Consider the following 25,095-nt stretch of genomic DNA (forward strand, 5'->3'; position numbering starts at 1 on the left):
CAAAACTAATCACAATCTCTCTATACCAGAGGTCAACCTAGTGATAAATCTCTCCAAAATTATTTAGGCTGGTCATCAGACTATAGAGTCCAAAACCAGGCCGGTATGCAGTGCCTCACCAGCAAGGTAGGATCTGCCAGGGTATATATTCCAGAAGCACAGCCTTGAAAAAATCCAGGGTCACCTCTACAAGAAAATGAGGTAGCAGAAATTTTGATGAAGGTAAAAAATTAACCTTAACCAAAACTTCATTTTGCTTATGAGATGAGATTAGGCAACTTGTATTCAAAATTAGTGTATCTGTATCAAAATGAAATACAACTAATTTTGAGGAAATCAAATGATTATTTTAAGAGAAGACTAGCCAACTGTCTGTGTAAGGTTAGCAATATTACATAAGTAATATCAGGTGAAAAATACACTGACATATATGGTAGTTCCTTTCACCCACATAGGCTCAAGCAATACTTTTAATATACGCATGATCTATTTATAAACCAAAGGGCAGAGGTACTTCCTCAAGGCCACTCTCATTCTTCTCCACCCCCTTTCAGCAACTTGCTATTGGTCCTCAACAGTTTAAGACTAAAAAAAGCAATGGTGATAGAAAAGATGTGACCTGTTGAAATCGAGAACAGTACTTATCCTCACTTCTAATATACAGATATCAATTTTCACTGGTTAAGCAATCTGGTTTACTGCCTAAAGATTTAAATCAAGTGTAATGTGTTACTCTAATGCAGTTACTTTAAAAATGAGTAACTTTCTGTATTTGTAAATTATATGAAGTCATTCAAAAGATGGACTCAGTAAAAGAAACAGTGTAACAGTCCACCCATTTCTGTTTTTCCCGTAAACAAAAGGAGTCATTCAAATGTAGTCATCTTTAAAACAGAAGTCTTTCAACTCAGCTAAACTAAGTACAGATCTTGTTAATTTCTAAATCTTACAGAGGGGTCCAAGTTTGTAAAGGTTACTAACACAAAAAAACTAAACTATTTCAAATCAAACAGCTCTAAAGCATGACAATGCTTTGCTAAAGCTGGTAAAATGGAACCAAATCACCTATTCTATGGATTTGGTCCCCTTCAACCAGCTGTAGCTATGCATTGATTACTACAAGAAAGCAAAAACTTTCAATAAAGAATATAATTAGCAAATACATAAGTCAACTAATTTTCAATTTAAGTTTTTCAGAAGATGATTAAATACAGTACAGATATTTACAGTAACATTTGAATTTTATATTTTATCAAACTATTTTAAGGTATAATGTTTCTGTTAAGAATGCTTGTAAAGAATGATTTTTATGTTAGTCAAACATGTTTATTAAAATTTTTTTATGAAAAATAAATGTTGACTGTTAAGTTTCTCAAATATAGCCTTTTACTTATTTATTTCATGTTTCTTGACATTAAATTTATTTCCCCTAAGATGATAAATGGTAATGAAATGAAGGCATACTTCATAATAGAAAAACTAAACTTCTTTTCTATGACAGAGCAACCTAAAAATCTACAGGCACACTAAACCACTATTCATCATTACGTATAGTTGAGTCTGAAACAAATTATATATTTAATACCAAATTATATAGAGAAAAAAGGTTGTATTACATGATGATTGGAACTGGACCTATGATTTCATTGTTACACGGAACTCTTTGATGAGTTCTTATCATTATTAACTCTTCTCAATTCAGATTGGCACATTCTCAGTAACATAATCTTAAAGGGTTGCCTAGAGAAGAGGTTAAACAAAATTTCTCATAGACTACTTAGCATTAATCTGAGAATTCTGACATTATTCACCCCAGTTAAAATTCACCTTGATTCAACTTGGAGTGTGAGGAAAGGGGAGGGAAAGAGGCACTTAGAACACAGCATACCTAGTTACGAACTGTAGTAGACTAGAAAAAACACAGGAGTAGGAGTCATTTAGTCCTGGTTCCTAGCCCCAGCTTTAGCTTTGTGATCTTGGAAAAATTGCTCACTCCTTAGGGTGAATGTATCTTTCTCCATAAGATGAGGTTAGATTGGATTATTTAAGACCTCCAAAATATTCTAATCAACTATAAAATGCAAATAATTTATAAGATTTACTACTGTCCAAACTGATAAGTATGCACTTCATCCCAATTTCAAGTACATATATGGTTCTAGGAATAACCACAAATTTCTTTTTCCAAAGATAGTTTTGAAAACAATCACTTTCAAACCATTACCTATTTCAATAAACACATTTTACAAAGAAAAATACAGAAAATTGTTTTACCTACATAACTCTCCCCTAACAATTATTTCTATTTTGAAATACCAGTGACTGAAAGTAGCAGAGATTCCTCTAAACACAACATAACATGTCCCTCTCCAGACAGTCGAAGGACTAAATTAAGAGTAGAGCAGCAAGCTACTTAAAGCTGGGAGGAAAGAAGGAAGCGGAAAACTAGTGAATCCTTATTCAACTACTCCAGTCCAACTGAATCTCATTATCTCAGCTTCCCTTTGCCTAAAGGGACAAAGGGCTATTAAGTTTCTTCCAAACATCTTTCTATTCACTCCTGCCAATCCTGCTTACCACCATACCACCCCACAACCCTGTTCAGTAGTTTGTGTAGTCCTTCCCCTGGTACAAAGGTACTTAAGTTCCATGTGTGATGGGAAAGGAAAGGCTATAAATATAAATTTTTAATCATTTACAAATTTTCCGCTTTTCTCTTTCACAAAAAGACCCTGAATCTCACTCTAAGCAAGAAGGAATCTCTTAAAAAAGGATATAAATTCTAAGTGCTCTCTAGTCCATCCAACTTTGCCACTCTCTTGTATAAAAACTCTGGGTAACAACTATTTGATAAATGGAGGCAAGTATTTCAAAGATTAATGAAGGTTAGTAAAAAGTAGGCAGCATCCAGATGCTCACATAACTTTTTCATTTATCTATTCCCATCACTTTGTAGTGAAAAACACTGGCAAAAATGGAAGATGTGAAGGACATGTGACTAATTTGGCATTGCCCTCAGTTTACAAGGCCTCTTCAATTCATAGCTGATGAAAACAGGCCTATCTGAATGCCATGCTTTTGTTTACAAGATAGACAGCTCAGAGTGCTCTGAGTTAGGTGAACAAACAGCAAAATAACGTTTTCAAAGGCTCACATCTGAATGGCATATCTACACATAAACGAAAGCAGGTATCAAATAAGAATAGGCTATCAGTTGCATTTCCTTTCTCAGGTATTTTTCTAATGCTAGCTAAGCTGCTTATAGATCATAAATGTACGAAACATCAGTAAAGCCCCTAGTGAGACAGACTATTTAAGGAGAAAAAAAAGCCTTTAACATAAAGAAGATTCAAGTTTAAGACTCAAGTTCCTACAGCTAAATTATTATAAAAATAATTACATTCACTCTTTAGTAGATCCATTACTAGCAATAAAAAAAGTTAAATAAAAACAATAACTTTGTGGAGACAGGAAAGAGAATGCCTGTAAGTTTGGTTGGCAATTCAGCTAAGTCTTAACATGCATCTTTTGGTGACTATTAAGAATTCTTGGCTAGATTCCAATCTGACAAATGAAGAAACCACTGGTAACGTCATTTACCTTTAGGACTGAAACACCTGATTTTTTTTTTTTTAAAGGCAGGGGGAGATACACAGAGAAAAAGAATCTTAATAAATAGCAGATTAAAATAATGAAAGACAGGTATAATTGATAGCATATTGCTTGCCTTCTTAATAGGTGGAGGAGAGGCTGAAGGGAGGGAAAGAATTTGGAACTCAAACTTTTTAAAAAGAATGTTAAAGAGAAGAAAAGAAAAAAATAAGGAAAAAGAGGCAGTCATGACATAGTAAATAAAGAGTTGGCTTCAGAGTCAGAGACCCTAAGCTCTTCTGATACATACTGCCAACATATGATCTGGACAAGTCACAACTTCTAAACGACCCAGGAGATTCTCTAGAGTTTGGTAAGGCAGGTGCCAATCCAAACCGGTACAGGTAGTTTCCTTATCATTAGTTCCCTACACTAATGAAATCATACATCTGGTTTTAAAAAAAAAGTAATTTTCTATACAATTTTTATCCAAGTTTCTAAATAGCTATGTGTAATTCCTACATTATCCAGAATATTTTAAAATGTCAACATATGAAGCAAACTGCTCAGTACCTATCCAATTCAAAATTCCTATTTTTCTTTCCCAAAGTAATATAAGGAATGAGTTTGCAACAAAAAACAAAATTATCTTGCTATTAGGTGGTAAGCTGCTTACTTGCTAACTACCAGACAAATAACAAAGATTGCAATAGACTTAGATCAAGAAAACCGGAATCCAAATTCCACCTCAGACACTGAACAATCCATTTAACTTCTTTCAGGCTCAGTTTCTTCATTTGTAAAAGGACTACCAGGGTTGCAAGAATCTGATAACATATGTAAAACATTTTTGCAAACCTTAAAACACTATATACATGCTAGCCATTTAAAAATAATGTTTATTGCTATTATTATTATTACTAAGGCCTGTCTGAATATAATCCATGGCAGGGGTTGGCAAACTAAGGTCAATTTGGTCCACAGCTTGTTTCTCTATACAGCACAAAAAAGCTGAGAATGGTTTTTGCATTTTAAAATACAGTTTTAATGTATTTAAAGGTAGAAGATCTGTCCCTTGGGCTGTATGTTGTTTGCCCTGTTCTATGTTATCACCAAGCATTTTATTTCCATCGCAGACTGATGGCTGCTAACCTAGAAATACTTTTTTAAAAAAAGATAAGACATCCATATCTTCAGAAAAATATGTTGGCAGATTATGAATGTCTCATTTTCAAGAGGAACAGCTAAATATATATTCCATCACATTTCAGGTAGGAAGTAATCATATTCTGACAGGTCAAGGAAAAAAAGAACACAAGAAAGGGTATGGGCTGATATCCTAGTTAAAATTCCTTTGACTCTTAAAGTTTTGGAAACTTTCAAAGATTTTTTTAATATTACAATGAAAATTTTAAAATGGGTATCTTCCTAAAAACTATGTTAATTTCAATCATGAATCTTTGTGAATACCAAGAAGTTTAGTGTGGAAACAAACATTTTGCTTAAAGCGTAAGAAAACAAATAAAATAGCATAAATTCTAATAATCACAAAATTAAGAGCAACATATTGCTTAGGGAATGGCTAAAAAACTGGTACATGAAGTAATGGAAAATCATTACACTGTAAGAAAAATGAATATGGAAAATTCAAAGAATGGGAATAAAACCAACTGACAAAATGAAGTAAGCAGATATTTTCTGGACTCTAGAAATAACAATCTGAGCATACAGTAGGTGCTTAATAAATTTTTGTTAATGAACGAATCTGATTTTCTAAACACTAAGTGAAATGACCATACACAATTATTTTTTCAAATTCAGAATAAATCAGCAACAGATCCTTCTTCCTACTCTGGCTTTATTCAATCCTCATTATTTTCATGGTTCAGTAAGGAAAAGAAATGGCAAGTTTTAAGACATGAAGCTTAGACTTTATTAAAATGCATCGTTAAGAGGCAAGCTTAGAATTAGAGCAGACAGATATTCAGGACTGTTTCTCTATGAGCAAATCAATCCATGATCCTTTCCCAGCAACCCATTAGTGCCAACTATAGGAAATGTATAAAGTAGACAGGGATATATACTGTCTCTTCAAATGAAACACTGCCAAGTCCAGATAGCAGAGGTATTTTTTTGTTGTCATTAAAATAGCAGTGTGGTACTGTGGAGTAGAGTACAGAAGATCTAGGTTTGTTTGTATACTGGATTTATTACCTATACAACTCTGGACAAATTACTTTATGTCTCTGGGGTTCAGATTCCTCATCTATCAAGTGACAGCATTGGACTAGATGACCTCTACAATCCTATAATCTATCATCAGTAGTTGTTGGGCTAAGAGTGCTGTATGCCTGAAAACTCTTAGAAGTAAATCCTAAAAAGTTAGGAAGAGGCAAAAGCTATGGAAGAAGTCAATATTTCTTCCTTTGTATAGGATTAGAATTTGTATAGGAGAGTGGTCTTTTCTCTGCATTATCAATCCTTACATTTATTAAGCACTTACTATACACCAGCATAAATTGGGGGTAACCCCAGGAAGACACTAAGATTTAGGAATGCTGAGAAAGGCTTTTTAGCCAAAGGTAGGGCTTTGGTTGAGCCTTTAAAGAAGCAAGGGAGGTAGAAATGAGGACAGAGAGCATCCCGGGCACAAAGAGACAACTATAGTGAAAACTATCAAAATTAGGAGATCCTTGTGTGTGCAAGGACAGCCAGGAAGACAGTATTCCTTTGATACCAGAGTACATGAAGGGGAATAAGTGCAAAAAGACTAGAAAGATAGAAAGGGGCCAGATTATGAAAAGCTTTGAAAGTCTAACACAGGATTTCATATTTGATCCTGGAAGTAGTAAGAGGCCTCTGGAGTTTACTGAATAAGGGAGTGATATGGTCAGAATTCCATTTTAGGAAGATCAATTTGACAGCTGAGTAAAAGATGTATTGAAGTAGGCAGAGATATGAGGCAGGAAAAACAACCAGTAGGTTATTGCAATAATTTAAATGCTGAGGAAATGACCAGAGTGGCTGCCATGTCAGAGGTGAGAAACAGGTCTAGGCATGTAGTAACATATATACTCAAAAACCACTAACAAGCTTTCTGAAATGGCATTTTACATCTGAGGAATCTCTCTGAAACCGAAGACAGCATTTCCCAATGTCATTCTTATCTTTTACTATTGCATTTATTCAACAAAATAAAACTTTACTTAATTCAATTCCAAAAATTTAGAGCTTTTGACAATTTATGCTGGAGTCTCCTAAGTTCAAATTTCTCAGCCTAGCATTTAATTCAATTCAGTAACTATTTATCAAGAAGTATTTTAGATGCTGTTGGATATAAGAGACATAAAAACAAAAACAAACAGTGTCTTCCTTCAAGGAGTTTGCATTCCAATGGAGAGTTGGGGGAATGACAATAGAGGGCATCTTATCTAGGGATCTTGAGAGAAAAAAGGTCCTTCTTAGACTGATTTCTTCAATTAATTTTTAAAATAATAACTCTTCAGACACAGACACTTCAACCAAAAAGGACGCAACTTGGTGGTGCAGTGGATCATGGGCTAGATCTGAAGTCACCTAACTAGTTATGTGATTCTAGGCAAATAATTTAACCTCTGTCTGCCTCTGTTTCCTCATTTGTAAAATGGGGATGATAACAATAGCACTTATCTCCCAGGGTTGCTGTGAGGGTAAAATGAAATAATATTTGTCAATCACTTTGCAAACCACAGACCACTTTTCATGATGATGATGATAAAGCTACTCCAACCTCCATGTTGTACACACTATATCACTGATTTTATATTTTATCCATGAGTCAACAGGAAACTAATGAAGGTTTCTGCGCAGGCTAGTGACAAAGTAAAACATGTTTATCAAGAGATTCTGGCATCTATGTGGTATGTAGATTAGAAAGGGATGAGACTGGAAACAGGAAGATCAATTAGGATACTATTACAATACTCCAAGAAAGACTTGACTAGGGCCCAAAACAGGATAGTAGCCTTATGAGTGGAGAGGAAACAAGTGCAGGAGATAGTGCAGAGTCAGAATTAACAGGACTTGGCAACTGACTAAATAAAGATGACTCTTTGGATCTTTGGATCTGGGAAAATAAGAAAGTGGCAATGACACTTATGGAAATGGGGAAATTTTAAAAAGAAGAGGTTTGTGGTTTAATATCTGTTCATTTGGTACAATGAAAAAAACAAAATGCACACCAAAACAGTTTCACTTGCAAACATTTGCCTAATAGCAGTCTTCACAAGAGATGTCAACTAGTAACACACATCAATTTCCCCTCTCCTTTCTTGTAACCATTCATTTGGTTATAAATTTAGCTATCTAATGTAATTATAATACATTCTCTGTAACCTTTAAACAAAGTTCAGGATAATGGGGCAATAAGTATTTAACTACCACTTACAAGAACTAGGCAGTTACATCAAACATGATAGCTACCATCAGAGCTGAGCAAACTAATCTCACAAAAACATAAAATTCAAAACGCAATTTGCTTCAATTAAACATTTGTTCTAAATAAATGCACTAAATATTTTTATAGACAGGTTTTTATGTTCTTAATTTACTTCACAATAGCTTTGTTAGTATAACAACCAAAAGGAAAAGGTTACACAAAGGAAACAAAGTTATTAAACAAGTATAATCATAATGAATGAATGAATGAATGATTATTTAACAAATAATTTAGTCAGTATCATAATCACCATTACCAAGATTTGAGGTAGACACTTTAAGTAATCTATAGTTATTTTAACAGTAGCTATATCCTAATAAATAAAAAAATTCAAGTATATATACGTGTGTGTGTGTGTATGTGTGCGTATAAATAAAATATATAACATAACCAAAAAGAGGTTAAATATCACATCTTTACCTGGGGTTTCCTCGTAGCGCAGCATGGTGTAGAGCATTAAATCCATTGTTGTTTGTGATTGTAACATCTGCCCCAGCTTCTAGAAGGACTGCAAGGATATCATCACGTTTTTTACTTATCGCATCATGGAGGGGTGTATCACCTTCAGAATCCTTAATAGATAAATTTTTTAAAAGGTTACAGATCAACTTATAACCCTGTACTTAATGACTTCAAAATATTATGACTATTAGAGATAAAACTGATAAAAAAAATTAAAAGATCATATTCCATCTGTTATTAATGTGATATTTTTAATATACAGTGTAGAAACTGGGTTTTTTTTTTAAGTTCCAGATGGACACTTTACCTTACACAAAAATCATACTTCATAAGTAACAGGCAGTCATAATTAGAAGTATTATACTGCAGAAAGGCAAAACAATGAAAAAAATCAAGAGGAAATGAAACAAGCTTCAGTGATACAACTTAATCAATAGCAAAATATAAATTGAAAAGTCTTCTCGAAAAAAATTAGCAATAAGAAAATGGACCAACCAACAACAGTATTTCCCCTATCTGTATGTACTATCTTTAAAATCTCTATCAAATTTGTACCTGCTCTAGGCCCTACTAGCACTGACCTAAAACCCCTTCATTAATTCACCTTTGATTAGTCTGCTGTTACCCCTAATACAATCAACCTAAAGTCAACAAAAAGATGTCTTTGTCTACTATATGTATGCATAATTCCCAGTCACACTCGAGTCATGTCCAAAGCCCTCAAATTTCTACAAAACTCCTATAATCACTTCTCTCTTCCACACACTAACAAAGCACACAGATCCAGAGCTGGAAGGGACTTCAGAAGCTACCTAATTTAACCCCCACATTTTAGCGGTGAGGACACTGAGGGGGCGGAAGGGGTGGGAAGAGGGAAGGGAGGGCACTATTAACTTGCCTAGGGTCACTACCCTTGTATGTATAGTAAGCATTAGGCTGAATTTGGTGCCCCAGTACTCTGACTACAAAACAAATGCTCTTTCCACTGTACAGTATACTCTCCTACTATATGGACCTTGTTATATAAACTATGGCATCTCCATCCTAATGGTGTATTTACCTATACTCAATTCAACGAATATTTATTAAGGTTCTATTACATGTCAACACAGTTTGAGACTCCAAGTATGAAAAGATGAAAAGCAACATAATCCCTGGCCTAAAGAAGCCAACCATCTAATATAACAATAAATAACACATTCTACAAATCAGAATATAAGTACAAAAGAAGTCAAAAAAGTATGGCATGAGAATCCTCTCATGTTCTGCTGTGTACACGGCAATGTTTTTTTTTCCTTTTCTCACTTTGTATTTAAGTTTAAAACAAATTTTAAAATTTGCCAAAAAAAAAAAAGCACGGCATCAAGTGAGGAACTGCTTCTAGCTAGAAGGCACAAGAAAGGCTTGGCATTGATACCTGAGCTGGGTCTTGAAGGGACAGAAGAATTTCAAAGGCAAGAGACTGAGGGCAATGGAGAGAATTGTGGAAAATGTCTTGCACAAATGTACAGATCATGGAATTTTAGAGCTGGAAGAGATGTTAAAGGTTATCAAGTCCAATCCTCTGGTTTTACTGGTGGGGAAGCTCAAATAGAAAGTTTGAGTAGTAGTGAGTTCAGCTGGAAGGCACAACAGATACAGAGGGAAAACAGACCAAGACAGATTATAGAGGGCCTCTATAATTTTTCAATTCAATTAAAATGAAATTGAAGCACCTACTAGTATAGAACACTGTTAGACAACAGAGATACAAAGACATACACAGAACAGTTCCTACCCCTTAAGCAGCTACTGGAAGAGATGCAGTACGTACAAAAATAAATTCAAAATATTTTAAGGCAGGAGATAGATAACATTAACAACAAGGGGATAGGGGAAGGCTTCATGAAAAAGGTCTAAGTCTCAGGAAAGCAGAGAGTAGAATGGAGGGGAAGACACTCAAAGCAAGTTATTCCTATCGTTCAGGCAAAAGGTGATATTAGAACAGGAGAAGAAGACAAATACAAGACAAATTGTGGAGACAGAATTGGCAAGATTTAACAACTGACTGGACACTGAAATCATGGGAGAGACAAGAGTCAAGTTTGACAGTTACAAACATGCCTAACTGGGATGGATTAAAATAAATACAGAAATTTGAAGAATGGGTAGCTTTAGGTGGAAAGATAACTAGTTCTGTTTTGAACATGGTTAATGTGAGCTGCTGATAGGATATCTAGGTAGAAGTGTCCACAGCATGTAGTTAGTTGGTGACAAAGCATCGAAACCCAATAAAAAAGATTAAGGCCTGGACATATGGGGCTGACAGTCATATGGAGAAAGGTGATAACTGAGAATGATCACATCCAAGTATTAGAAAAACTATTTTTCCAGGAGCATGAAAAAAATACACCAGAGAGGGTAAGAAGTTGGCTGTAGAAAGATCAGGTCACAGACTATGAAGGTAGTTTAAATGAGAGGTAATAAAAATGTAAAACAAGGAGGAAGATGGAAGGGAAAGGACAGGTGCAAAATAACATGGAAGAAAAATCTTAAAGACTTAGCAAATGATTGAGGGTACAGAAAAAAAAAAGATAAACAATGTTTATAATGACCGGGAAAATGGTGATGTCATCAATAGGAATAGGAAAGTTGGGCAGGAGCTGCAGATGGACAATGAGTAGGGCCCAGAATTTAACCATTTAAATTAGCAGAAATGGGGATAGATAAAACCTAGGAAATGTTCAGTATTTTTAATCATCCTAGACTGTTCACTGATGCAAAAGGTCCCACATAATATCAATATTCTCTCCCTGAGGTTAATATAGCTCTGAAGCATGGAACACTGTAATAGTTGAAATTTGTATTTAAATTACAAATAATCCAAAGGTCGAAGGAAAGGCAATGGTGGACTTAGGTAAACTATAGCATGTTGTTGCCAAGAATGACCATGTAAAAGATGTGGCATAAAAGACAATCACTGAGATTATGACTATAGGGTCTGCCTTGGAGTCAAGATGATGTGGGTTCAAGTACCACCTCTGACACACAATGACTGTGACCCTGGAAAGGTCACTTAACCTCTTAATGCTCTAAGGAACTTTCTTCTTCTTCTTGTTCTTTTTTTGACATTTAGAAACATCTATTACTCACGTCCCTGTTAGAGTCTTGTAGGCCCAAAATAGCAGCCAGAGACTTGCAGTGACCTAAATCAGGCCTTAGGAAAAAGGTCGCCAAAGCCCAGAAGGGAGGGCCCGGCTCTACACCACAATGAACCCCAAATTCAGGGCTTTACCCTAGCAGCAGCCAGGACCACTGCAGCACCTTTTTTTCAGAAAGTTTCCTTCAACTTCAATCCCTCTTCTCTCCGAGCCCTTTCCTGCAGGCACCCCTTTTTGCTGGTTAAATAGTAGGGGAAAGGGGTTTTGGTATGCATGTTCAAGTGTGACCAACTAAGACTTGACTGCCCTCAATACCAGTGGCCACCAGTCTCTCCCCAAGGTCTCACAACTGTGTTTTGAGGACAACAACGATTTTTACTCCCACTCCCCGAGTCCTGGCAGAAAAGAAAATCTTTGTCAAGAAAATAAAGTCTCTTCCATTTTTCTCCTTCTTCCTGGAGGTAGGGAACCACTGAGTCCTTCCCCTTTTCTTCCCATTTTCTCAGCAAGTTGGAGGATAAAGCTTATGATGAAGATGGGAACCACTCCTGGAGAGTGGTTAAATTCTTTGGTACCAACCACTGCTCTTAGGTAAGACTGCATCCACGCTGGGGAATGTGTACGTACTCTATTATCCACTTGAAGAGAGGTGACTGCCCTTGGGCTGAATAAGAGTTTGCTTAGAGAGACAGGGAGGGCTCAGTAACCCTGGGATAATGGGTAGTGGGCAGGGAAGGTTGTGTTCAAGTGTTATTTATTTTTACTTTATTAATAAGGAAAGTCTTTAGATATTTCTTCAGCCCTGGCTGCTTATAGTGGAAGCAAGAGAAAGCTCAGGATCTGAAGAGTGTGTACATGTGTGTTCTTCGATGTATATGTGTGTATGGCAGGGTATGACTTTGATTATATGAGGAAAGTTAAATATATTTGTGTGTACGAGGATAAGTGCATGTGGGCAGAACCCAGAGAAACTGCAAGGCCACAGACTCTACCACTTATTTCTTTCAGAATTCATGAACAAACTGTCTTTTCTAATGACCCTGACCAGAGATGTGGAAGGAGTTATTTCCAGAGTCTCTATGGTATTTCCCAATCCCTCAGTCAGTCAACTACAGTTCCTACTCAATCTCCAGGACAGGGATTTGAGAGGCCTACCCTCTCTGATCCTTGAATCGGCTTTTTCTTCCCTCCCATTTAGATAACTGGATAAAATATTGAATAAAGCCTACTGGGAAAGTTCTGGGCCAGCTGTCTGTGAGGAAATGCATGCATTCTCTCATGGTCAGACATACAGGATAAGAGTTTACTAAAAAGTTAATGGAGGTGCATGTGCCTCCAAACAACTTTCAAAGACTATAAGTGGCAGAGAAGGTGCTGACTTACATTGGTAAAGGAGTCTTCTCACCAGGGGTTTCCCTATACCAATGAAATCATAGGGTCAATCCATACGTATAGATGTATAGATACCTATATTCCAGTTTTTCTTGAAGGAGGTTCATCTGAATTCATCAAGCTTAAGACACATTCTTTTATCAGGTAGAAAAGCCAATAGGTGATTATTTACATAATCAATCACACACACACACACACACACACACACACTAGAAAGGAAGGTAGATCAATCTTTTATTCTTCCTTGGTAAGATGGTGATAATAGCACCCTTAATGCCCACCTCATACGGTTGTTGTGAAGATTCAGTGAGAAAATGGTGTACGTAAACTATTTTGTAGACCTGAAAAAGTTACATAAATGTCAGCTGTTATTTATGGAAAAACAAGAACCTATAGAATAAGTAAAGAATGGTTAAATGTTTTATCAGTGGGGGCAGGTAGGTGGCGATAGCGCCACAGGTAGGATGGAGCACTGGCCCTTAAGTCAGGAGGACCTGAGTTCAAATGCGGCCTCTGACCAAACACTTGACACTTATCACCTGTGTGACCTTGGGCAAGTGACTTAACCCCAACTGCCTTTAAAAAAAAAAAAGTTTTAACAGTGGAAGAAAATACCTTCACCAATGATGTCACAGCATGTCATAGCACATATTCCTCACCAACCTCTCCCTTTCTCTTACAATCACCTTGCTCTCCTATACCAGAGACATGGGACGTAACAGGTGGCCCCTAGGCACTGTGGAACAAGGTTTTTGGGGTTGAGGCTCTGTTATTCCCCAGAAAAATGAACAGTGAGCTCCTGAGGGCCATGACATAGCAATACCCAGCAGAAAACTTCTATGGCAAACTTAGGAACACAAAAATAGTTTTTCTTACTAGCTACGATTACCTCCTTGGTATTGCTACAATGTAGTCTGGTGGTTCAAGGGGGCAACAAGCAGGGTCTCAGACTGATGTGATCAGCTAACACTGGTGATGGAACCAGACCATGTACCCAGGCAAGATCCTTTAAATAATATTGTTTATTCAAGCCCTACTCATTCTAGTGACTCACATTCTTCCTTTCTTCTATCCCTGTCCTGCCTCACTCCCAGAGAAATTCAAGGTTACTAGGAAAAGGAAAATACTTTGAATAGCTAATTAGAGTGCTGGACTTGGAGTCTGCAAGATCTAAGTTCAAATTCTGCTTCACCAACTTACTAGCTATATCATCCTGGGGTTTTAATTTCCTCATTTGTAAAATATGGATAACAACAGCAACTACCTTACAGAGCTGTTGTAAGGAACAAATGAAATAATATTTGTAAAGAGTTTTATAAATCCTAAAGCTCAATATAAATTAGCTATTATTATTATTGCAAGTGTTCAGAGTTATAATATTATGTGTATAATTGGTATTTGACATTTCGGGAGCAGAAAACTGAACCCCTCCATTAAATGATCTCTGAAGTTTGACAAATTAAGATGAACCCTCTGAGGCACGCAGGTAGGTGGTGCAGTGCATATATATTGCTGGGAATCAGGAAGACTTCAGTTCAAATCTGGCTTTACATACTAGTTGCCTGGCCCTCGGCAAGCCACTTAATCTTTGTTTACCCCAGTTTCCTCAGCTGTAAAATGAAGATAATAAAACCACCTACTTCACATGGTATTCGTGAAACATTCAACACTGTGCTTGGCACAAAGTAGGCTCTCTATAAATGCTTATTTCTTTCCCCTTCTCTTTAAAAAATAGCAATAACAACAACAAAACAACATAGGATAAATCCTTATGACATAAGATAGTCCAAAAAACTGATTTTCTTTTCCATTTGCTTACCAAAGAAATAGTAAACAAGAACCAAACTAGAACTGCCAATTTGACAATTTTAGTTATAGCTAGAAATAAAAGTCAAAGGAATGAAGCTTATGCATTTTATAAGAAGAATATGAATTTTAGTTAAGGTCTGAATCTGAAAAAGGCAGTAAAAATACAAAAAGGTTCACTGAAAATGAGAAAAGAATCAGAAGGAAAATTAATTCTTACTAGTCATTTCTCCTCAGACGGATAAATTCCTACTATGTAAACAATGAGCAGAGGGTATGATGCTATAACAAGAACAACCAACAGCTGAAGTGATTTTATAAGAAAAACCTAAATACAAGTAGGTTGATCAGGACAGTTCACTGATCAATTTGATGTGCTTACAGGGAGTGAGTTTTTATTTGGGATTTTTAATGCATCACCAATTGGAGGATACAGACATGTTCACTGGTCCTCAGCGGGTCTTAGTGATTCGGAAAGAATCCATCGCTCAACCTGCTAGGTTGGGGGCCATCCTTTGATAAAAGAGCTATAAAAAGACAGCTAACAAATGGTTTTTACCTTTTTCCTTTTTCTAAACACAAGAGAATGAACTTTAATCCCTGGGAAGTTCCTATGCATTGTCATAGTAGCACAAGGACTAAGACATCTCAAAACCACAGTTGGTAGCAGCCAGACATGACAGAGAATAATTAGGTTGCTGGACCAAAAACCTTTATACTCTGGGTACTATGGGAAGGCAATGAGAGAGGCATATACTGTACTCCACCATGAAGAAAGATCCAAGTGCTGAGAGATCCTGAATTCATTTTCATAAATCACATTACTAATTGAAATAAGAAGTGGGGCTGATAAAAGATGCAAGGTTTTAAATAATTTTCAAAAATTCTCAGCAAACCTACTCTATACCTTCTGCTAATATATCCTAAGAGAAACACTATATTCTAAGACAGAGAAATACTATATTCTAAGACAAACTATTTGCCAATTTTAGTATGTATTCCTCAATATTTTCCATTTCACACTTTTTAAAGCTTTATAGAGAGAAATCTTATAAGAACAGAATAGATCATTTACTACTAAAATCTAAGATAATCACTTTATGAAGATCTTAACTATATCTAAGGAAATGTTTCAAAACCCATTTTACCTGAAGACTTGGATGACAGCCAAAGTCCAGTAACGTCTTCACAACTTGAAGGTGACCTTTATTCACAGCAATATGAAGTGGAGTCTGTCTGCGTTTATTTCGAGCATTCAGATCTGCACTACCTCTGTGTAGCACTTCTATGACAGCACCTTCATCTCCAAAAGCTGCATGGTGAACAGCTCTATCTCCATCTTTATCCTAAACATTAAAAAATAAATACTTTTGCATTAGGCAAACATTTTTACAGAGCAAAATAACTAAAATTTGCTAAAGAGTAAGCCAATAATAGCTTGTAAATGAAAATGAAGTGTCCTCATGTCCTAAACTGGATTCTAACTTTGATAATTAAATTTCAAATATAAAAGGGTGACTAGAGCCAGACACTGTATGTTTACAGTAAAAGACTACATCTTTTTTTATAAAGCATAAAAACAATGCCTTATTTTTCCTTCCTACTTTAGGCATTTTAGGATATAAGTCTTGATATCATGTCATAGCAAAACCCCCAATGAATCATGTTTTAAAATGCTGTCCTAATGATTTTAGATACATTCAGGAAAAAATGACCATTATTGCACAAAGAGTTGAAGTGATAAAAGGCATTTAAAAAAAAAAAAACCTTTTAAAAGCACTAAATACCATACCATCTATCATACAATTTCAGTTGAAAAACATGAATACCTCATATTAAATAACAAAGAGCTTGATTTAAAATTTAAAATTTTAAAATTTTAAAGTATAGTACAGAAACTTAAAAAATCCAATGAATCCTTTTGTAAAGTAGAATCATTCTACAATGAACTTGCCAAGCCCAATGTATCTATTTGTAAGACTGAATTTTTCTACCTTAGAATAGATCACTTACAAGGAAAGCATAAATGACAAAATACATGCCAAAGAGAAGCCTCAGTTTCCTTGTTTGATATGGATGAAGAGAGACATTTCCAGCACAGTGCATTTATATTCCTATGTCACAAATTTCAACAACAAATACTGAGGCATATAGCTTTATACTTTCTTTAAAGCATTTCTTCAATCTTTACACCTGTCTAACGAGAGTATTCTTTCTTTCCACCCCCAAGACATAAGGCTTTACCAAGTCAGATCACCCAATAACAAACAGTAACCAAGCATTTTTCTGGACTCTTGACTCTCCCTTCAGCCCATGCATCCATTCAGTTACAAAATCTTGCTGTTTCTCTACCTCCCCAGGACGTATCTATCATCTTACCTGTTCCCTCTGCTCATACAGCTACCCCCTTAGTTCAAGTCCTCTCATCACCTCTTGCCTAGTTTATTGCAACAGTCTTTTAACCGGTCTCCCTACCTCAAGTCTCTGTCCACTCAGACCATCCTAGCATTCTCCTTAAGCACAGATTTCACTATCACTCCCCTCCTCAACCAATACCACTGGCTTCCTATTGCCTCTAGAATCAAATATAAACTCCTTTGTTTAGCTTTTAAGACCCCTCACAACTTGGTCTCAATCTATTTTTCCAGTCTCAATAGACATTACTCCTCCCTATCACATTACTCAATCCAGTCAAATTGGCTTTTTCCGACTCTACACACGCAACACTCCGTCTCTCTTTGCTTTTGCACTAGCCATGCCAAACGCCTGGAATACACTCCCTTCTCACCTCTGCCTCACAGTACTGCTTTTTTTTTTTAAACATCTCCTTTCATTTTTTAAAATTTATTTTTAGTTTTCAACATTTACCTCCACAAGATTTTGAGTTCCAAATTTTCACCCCATCTCGCCCCTTCCCCCACCCCAAGATGGCATACATTCTAAATATCCCTTTCCCTGGTCTGCCCTCCCTTCTATCTCTCCCCCCCTTCTCTTATCCCTTTCCCCTTCTATTTTCCTGTAGGGCAGGATAGATTTCTGTACCCCATTTCCTGTATTTCTTATTTCCCAGTTGCATGTGAAAACATTTTTTTAAACGTGTTTTTAAAACTTTGGGTTCCAAATTTTCTCCCGTCCTCCCTCCCCACCCACCCTCATTGATAAGGCAAACAACTCAATATGGGTTATACATGTACAGTTGTGCAAAACACTTCGGTAGCAGTCATGTTGTGAAAAACTAACTCTGTTTCCCTTAATCGTATCCCACCCCCTCATTTATTCTATTCTTTCTTTTGGCCCTGTCCCTCCTCAGAAGTATTTGCTTCTGATTACCCCCTTCCCCAATCTGCCCTCCTCTCTATCATCCCCCTGTTCTCTTGTCCCTTTCTCCCCCTATTTTCCTGTAGGGTAAGACAGATTGCCATACCCAGTTGAGTGTGTATGTTATTCCCTCCTTATGCCAAATCCTATGAGAATAAGATTCACTCATTCCCTCTCACCTTCCCCCATTTCCCCTCCACTGTAAGAGCCTTTTCTTTTCTGTTTTTTTTTTGTGAGATAATTTACCCCATTCTATCTCTCCCTTTCTCCTTCTCCCAGTATAATCCACTCTCATCCCTTAATTTTATTCTCTAGATATGACCCCTTCATCTTCAACTCAGCCTGTGCCCTCTATCTATCTATATCTATCTCTCTCTCTATATATACCTACATATAATTTTTCCCTCCAACTACCCTAATACTGACAAAGGTCTCATGAGTTATAAATAACATCTTTCCATGCAGGAATGTAAACAGTTCAACCTTAATAAGTCTCTCATCATTCGTCTTTCCTGTTTACCTCTTCATGTTCTACTTGAGTCTTATATTTGAAAGTCAAATTTTCTATTCAGCTCTGGTCTTTTCATCAAGAATGCTTGAAAGTCCTCTATTTCAATGAATGACCATTTTCTCCCCTGAAGGATTATACTCAGTTTTGCTGGGTAGATGATTCTTGGTTGTAATTCTATCTCCTTTGCCTGCCGGAATATTCTATTCCCTGCCCTCTGGTCCCTTAATGTAGAAGCTGCTAACTCTTGTGTTATCCTGATTGTGTTTCTACAATATTTGAATTGTTTCTTTCTGGCTGCTTGTAATATTTTCTCCTTGACCTGGGAACTCTGGAATTTGGCTACAATATTCCTAGGAGTTTTCCTTTGGGGATCTCTTTCAGGAGGAGATCGGTAGATTCTTTCAATTTCTATTTTGCCCTCTGGTTCTAAAATATTAGGGCAGTTTTCCTTGATAATTTCTTTTTTGGTTTGGTTTTTGTTTTTGGGCAATTGGGGTTAAGTGACTTGCCCAGGGTCACACAGCTAGTAAGTGTCAAGTGTTTGGTCTGAGGCCGGATTTGAACTCAGGTCCTCCTAACTTCAGGGCCGGTGCTCTATCCATCGCGCCACCTAGCTGTCCCAAAATATTGGAATGGTTTGCTATTTTCTTCTCCGGTTTTTTTTTTTTTTTTTGCAAGGCAATTGAGGTTAAGCGCCCAGGGTCACACAGCTAGTGAGTATCATATGCCTGAGGCCAAAGTTGAACTCAGGTCCCCCAGACTCCAGGGTCAGTGCTCTATCCACTGCGCCATCTAGTTGCCCCTGATAATTTCTTAAAGGATGATGTCTAGGCTCTGTTTTTGATCATGGCTTTCAGATAGTCCAATAATTTTTAAATTCTCTCTCCTGGATCTATTTTCCAGGTCTGTTGTTTTTCCAATGCGATATTTCACATTGTTTTCTAATTTTTCATTCTTTTAGATTTATTTTACAGTGTCTTGATTTCTCATAAAGTCACTAGCTTCCAATTGCTCTATTCTAATTTTTAAGGAAGTATTTTCTTCAGTAAGCTTTTGGACTTACTTTTCCATTTGGCCAATTTTGCTTTTTAGGGCATTCTTCTCCTCATTGGCTTTTTGTACTTCTTTTGCCATTTGGGTTAGGCTATTTTTTAAGGTGTTATTTTCTTCAGTATTTTTTTGGGTCTCCTTTAGCAAGCTGTTGACTTGTTTTTCATGATTTTCTTGTATCACTCTCATTTCTCTTCCCAATTTTTCCTCTACTTCTCTTACTTGCTTCTCAAAATCCTTTTTGAGCTCTTCCAAGGCCTTGGACTGATTCATATTTTTCTTGGAGGCTTTGGATATAGGAGCTTTGACTTTGTTGTCTTCTTCTGGTTGTATGTTTCGATCTTCTTTGTTACCAAAAAAAGATTCTATGGTCTGACACTTCTTGCGAGGTTTGCTCATGATCCCAGCCAATTACTTGAGTTATAAACCTTTTATTAAGGTAGAGGTCTGCTTCCAATGTGGAGAATGTACTGTTCCAAGCTTTGGGGGTTTGTACAGCTGTTTTCAGAGGTACTTCTAGGAACCTGTAAATTTTCAGTTCTTCCAAGGTGGTACGATAAGAGGCGAGATGTTTACTCTTTTCCTGGCTTGTGCTCTGGTCTATGAGTGACCACAAACACTCTTTTCTATCTTGGAACTGTGAGGAGGATTTCCTCTCGGGAACTGGGGCTAGGACCCTGCTCTTCTCTCTCTCGCCGCAGAAACAGACTTTTCCCACTGACCTCCTAAGTTGTCTTTGGCATTCATGGGTTGAGAAGTCTGAAAACCGCCACAGCTGTCCGCGATTCAGTCCTCTGAGGCCTGCTCCAGGGTCGCTGCGGCCTGCGCGCCCACGCCGTTCTGCACTCCTCTCCCAGCCCAGCATGATATACTTTTCTGATCAACCATCCAGGTTGTCTTGGGCTAGAAATTTGTTTCTGTCTTTTTGTGGGTTCTGCTGCTTTAGAATTTGTTTAAAGCCATTTTTTTTATTGGTATTTGGAGGGGTTTGGGGGAGAACTCAAGCAAGTCACTGCTTTTACTCCACCATCTTGGTTCCACCCAGCACTGCTCTTCTTTTAAGAAATAGCCTTTCTTATTGCCCCTAATGCTAACACCCACCCTCACAAACTACCTTGTACTTAACAACCTTGTTTAAGTTTGTATGTTAACTTTATATTGATTTTTATTTACATATGTACTTTTTATGTCCCCATTAGAAGATAAGCTCCTTGGCAAGTAGGTATTTTGTTGTTTGCATTCTTAGTGCAATGCCCAGCAAAATGCCTGACACAGAGTAAATGCTTCATAAAGACCGCTAACTGACTGAAGATTGAAATATTTAATTTAGCATAGGGAGCTAGGTGGTACAATAGACAGGGTGCTGGGCCTGAAGTCAAGAAGACCTAAGTTCAAATCTGGCCTCAGTACTTACTAGCTGTGAGATCCTGGGCAAGTCATTTAACCCGTGCTTCAGTTTCCTCATCTGAAAAATGGGGATAACAACAGGACCTCCCAGTGTTGTTGTGAGGATGCAATATTATTTGTAAAGTGCTAAAAGACTGCAACTAAGTTCCTTTTTCTAGCTCCTCTGAGTTAGAGAGACAGCCTTACCCTACTTTACTTCTTCCCAAACCTTTTATAATTTCTATTGCTCTCCTGAGTAGTCACTTCAAATTCTCCAGGTGTAAAAATAAAGTTCAGTATTAGCTCACAGGACAACATGGAAGAAAAAACAATAATTGCCTTCTAAGGGGTCACCCTCAAGAAACTGGGGATATAGCCCCAACATCCTAAGTTCCCATCATCTAGTATTCAAAAATTTATTTAAAATCTTCTTAAACTTTTTTTGCATTCTCACACTATACACTACCTCTCTAGATGAGTTGCAGATCCAATACAATAATCTTGGACTCTCATTCCATCTCAGAAATCCTTCTGTTATACCCATATTTCTCCCTGCCTCTAAAAATGCAATCCTCACACTCTACACATTCAACAGATGTTTTTGTCTCCTACTTTCACAAGTCTGAGGCCACTCAGCAGAGGTCTCCTCTAGCTGAGAGGAAGAAGTGCCAATGTTCCTGCTAAGAGTATGTATACTTGTGCCATCGATTCCATTCTGTGCTATTCTCTTTAAAGACTTTGTTCCAACAGTTATTATTTATCTCGTCCAGTCTCTTCATCTCCACTGACTCCTTACAACATGCCTACAAACATGCAAAAAAAAAAAAAATCCCACCTCTAATTCTCAAAATCATCTGTTGTTCCTTCCTCCTTCATTCACTGACTGACCCATCTAATTCCTTCCCTTCCCTGCCAAAGTTCTTAAACAAGCCAGTTAAAACTATTTCCTTCACTTTCTCATCATTCAACCTCTACTTAACCCCACTGCAATCAAACTTCCAATCCCCCAGCCAATAGTAATCTGTCCTTCTGTCCCATGGTTCACCAATGACCAACTAGCTGACAAATCAAAACTCCTGTTTTAGTCCAAATCTTTTGCACCCTTTGCGTAAATAGAATCCAACCCTTCTCAAGGAAGCCTTCCTCATACCCTCTAGCTGATCACTAATGGCCTTTTCCCACCTGAAATATCATACCAAATTTAGCCTGGTCTTCTCTTATATAATTATCATTACTATTTTGTTTTATAGTAACTTACGTAAGATGAAAGGTAAACATGGTGTTCTGGACAGACATTTGTAAACTTAAAACTGATAAATGTGAGGTAATATTACAATAGGAAAGGGTGGTGAAAAAAGTCAGGAGAAACCCAGGTTTGAATCCTGGCCCTGACACTCACTATACTTACTGATTATATAACTTTGAGGAAATTACAATCTCTCTGAGCCTGTTTTCTCTTCTATAAAATGAAAATAATACTTTCCATATCTCCCTTATAGGGCTGTTACAAGAGCAAAAGCATTCTGAAAACCTTAAGGTACCATAATACCATAAGTTTGCTTAGTTTTTACACTACTGTTATATAGATTCCTACCTAGTCTCTTAGGCCCATGAGAAAAAGCCCCAGGGTTAGTCTACACTGTGATGTGCAGGATTTACAGAGCACTTGGATTCAGGCCACACAACTGCTACTTGAGGGACCCTGATCAAGTCACTTCTCTTGAGCCTGTTTCCTCAACAGGAATAGAAGGAGATTAGACTCATCTCCAACATCCCTTCTAGCTCAAAGTCTATAGACCCATGATCAGGAACTATACAATAAAATGTGTTTCTGGAATTAAATTCTACATCAGTATGCATATAACTGCAACACTTTTATAGCAACTCAGTTTTGTGTCCTAAATAGCACTTGGTTAGAACCTAGCTGAAGGTTTTTTTAAAGGCTAAAATGATGTGCTTTTGTCCCATCTCACTGTGTATCATGGTTAGTACTACTTTCATTTGTTATGAGGCATATCGACAATTTGATGGGCCTAAAATTAGTATACTTATACAGCTAAGCTATCTTTTCACAGTCTCCACAACAGTTTTAACCTATATATTAAAAGGAAAATAATATGAAATCTTACTGTACTGAAAAGGAAAGGTAAATACCAAGACACAAACAATTTCTCAGTATAGATCTTTGAATTTTCCCTAAAGAGAAACAGCAAAGAATAATCATTCTATAACTGACCCCTCAAAATTTTAAATTTACCAAATTATTTGGTTTACTAATATTTCCCAAACCAAATTAAAAATTTTAAATGGTAACCAATATTATATGGAAAATCTAAAAGGTTAAAGGTTAGATACTTAATTCAGCAAAGAGCAAACATTTATTCAGTGCCTACCATACACGCTAGGCCCCAATGCTAATCATAAAGACAAAATGGAGAAACAAAATAAAAACAAAACAGCAAGAAAGGAAAGAGTTAAAGACAGATCCAAGGCTATCAACCTAGGTGACTAAATTAATAAATCAAAAGGTAGACAAAATCTCAAGATATTTTTTATTGTGTTGCTGATGTCACTTCTTACAATGTAAAAAGGAATGAACTGTTAACAGACTTACCAAGTTTATTGGAATTATAAAAATGCAAAAATTTATATTTTTCACAAAATGAAAAAGTTATAATGTTGTTTGATTAATGGTTAAAAAAAATAATGCTCATACCTAGACAAAGAAAAACGTTTTTAATAGCATGGAACTATCTGTTCTGGTGAAAATTCGTTGCTTTTTAAAAATTTGCTATTAAAGAATATTTTAGATTTTTTTAATCATATTCATAAATATTTTTCGTTTTTGTGTCATATCTGTTCTATTGCCTCTAGTCTATTTTCAAAGAAAAAAAAATAACTGAAAATACTAAAGAGGGACCAACCTTAAGACTGTGCCATACATTCCATTTCTCTCCTAGTAACTTCAGATTTCCTACAGTGAGATATTATTCTATACCATTTCTCATAGAGTAACTTTACTCCCAGTCATTCTCTTTGCTTTAATAGTAGCTAAGCAATTCAGTCTGTATTTGAGACTCCATTAAAAAAAAACAAACCCCCCCTTTTTTTTTTGGCAGGGAGCCCCACGCAATGGGGTTAAATGACTTGCCCAGGGTCACACAGCTAGTAAGTGTCAAAAGTCTGAGGCCACATTTGAAGTCAGGTCCTTCTGACTGCAGGGCTGGTGCTCTATCCACTGCACCACCCAGCTACCCCCTAAAAAGGACCCATTTTTAAAGAATTATGACAACTATTCTCTTTATGTTCAAAACCACAGGATACACCTCAGCCCCTTGTTGTTTTCTGTTCAGTTAAATAAAAGCAAAGCACATCAGGTGCCATCACCCACATCATTCAAAAACTCCAATCCTGGCAGCATATACAAATTTATCAAAAGCCTACATGCTGCCAGTCTTAATAACATAATTCAAAATCAGACAATTAACCTTTTTTATTCTTTAAAAAAAATTAAGCATAAAAGGAACTCAGCTTTACTGCCTTTTATATTATTAGTTGAAACAACAAGGTTTTTTATCTACTTTGAAACTACTCAAATTATAATGGAGTCTTGTCTATAAAGATTCTTACCTCACATCCCAGATCAAAATGAAATAAAATTATGTAATCCTTCTCCTCTTAGTTAAAACTGAAGTTATTTTAAATATCTTTACAATCACCATAAAAAAATCTAGTGATTTTGATTAATGAAAAAAGAAAAAGATGAATATTACTAAAGCAAACGTACACTGTATGTGCAACTATCAAAAAATAATAAATAGTATTACAATGGCACAATATGAAGCAACTGAAGCAATATCTCCCAATTCAAGGCAATCAATGTTTGCGGGACTAGAACCTTAAATCTTAAATCACCACCATTATAAACCCTCAGAAAAAAAAAAAAAGGTGACTTTTTTTTA

The 25,095-nt window shown here is 36.4% G+C and overlaps 1 protein-coding gene across 1 annotated transcript in view; it reads right to left on the minus strand.

Annotated features, from left to right (window-relative positions):
• The window catches only part of LOC114031822 (E3 ubiquitin-protein ligase MIB1), a 144,243-nt gene that overhangs the window by 60,019 nt on the left and 59,129 nt on the right, over nt 1–25,095 (minus strand). The window contains exons 11-12 of the mRNA XM_027846954.1: nt 16,017–16,214; nt 8,489–8,640 (exon numbers count right to left, since the gene is read on the minus strand). Coding sequence (XP_027702755.1) covers nt 8,489–8,640; nt 16,017–16,214 — 350 coding nt within the window. The remainder of the gene's footprint in view (nt 1–8,488; nt 8,641–16,016; nt 16,215–25,095) is intronic.

This window comes from Vombatus ursinus, unplaced genomic scaffold (genome assembly GCF_900497805.2).
Source record: "Vombatus ursinus unplaced genomic scaffold, bare-nosed wombat genome assembly UNPS02015255.1, whole genome shotgun sequence".
Taxonomy (NCBI): domain Eukaryota; kingdom Metazoa; phylum Chordata; class Mammalia; order Diprotodontia; family Vombatidae; genus Vombatus; species Vombatus ursinus.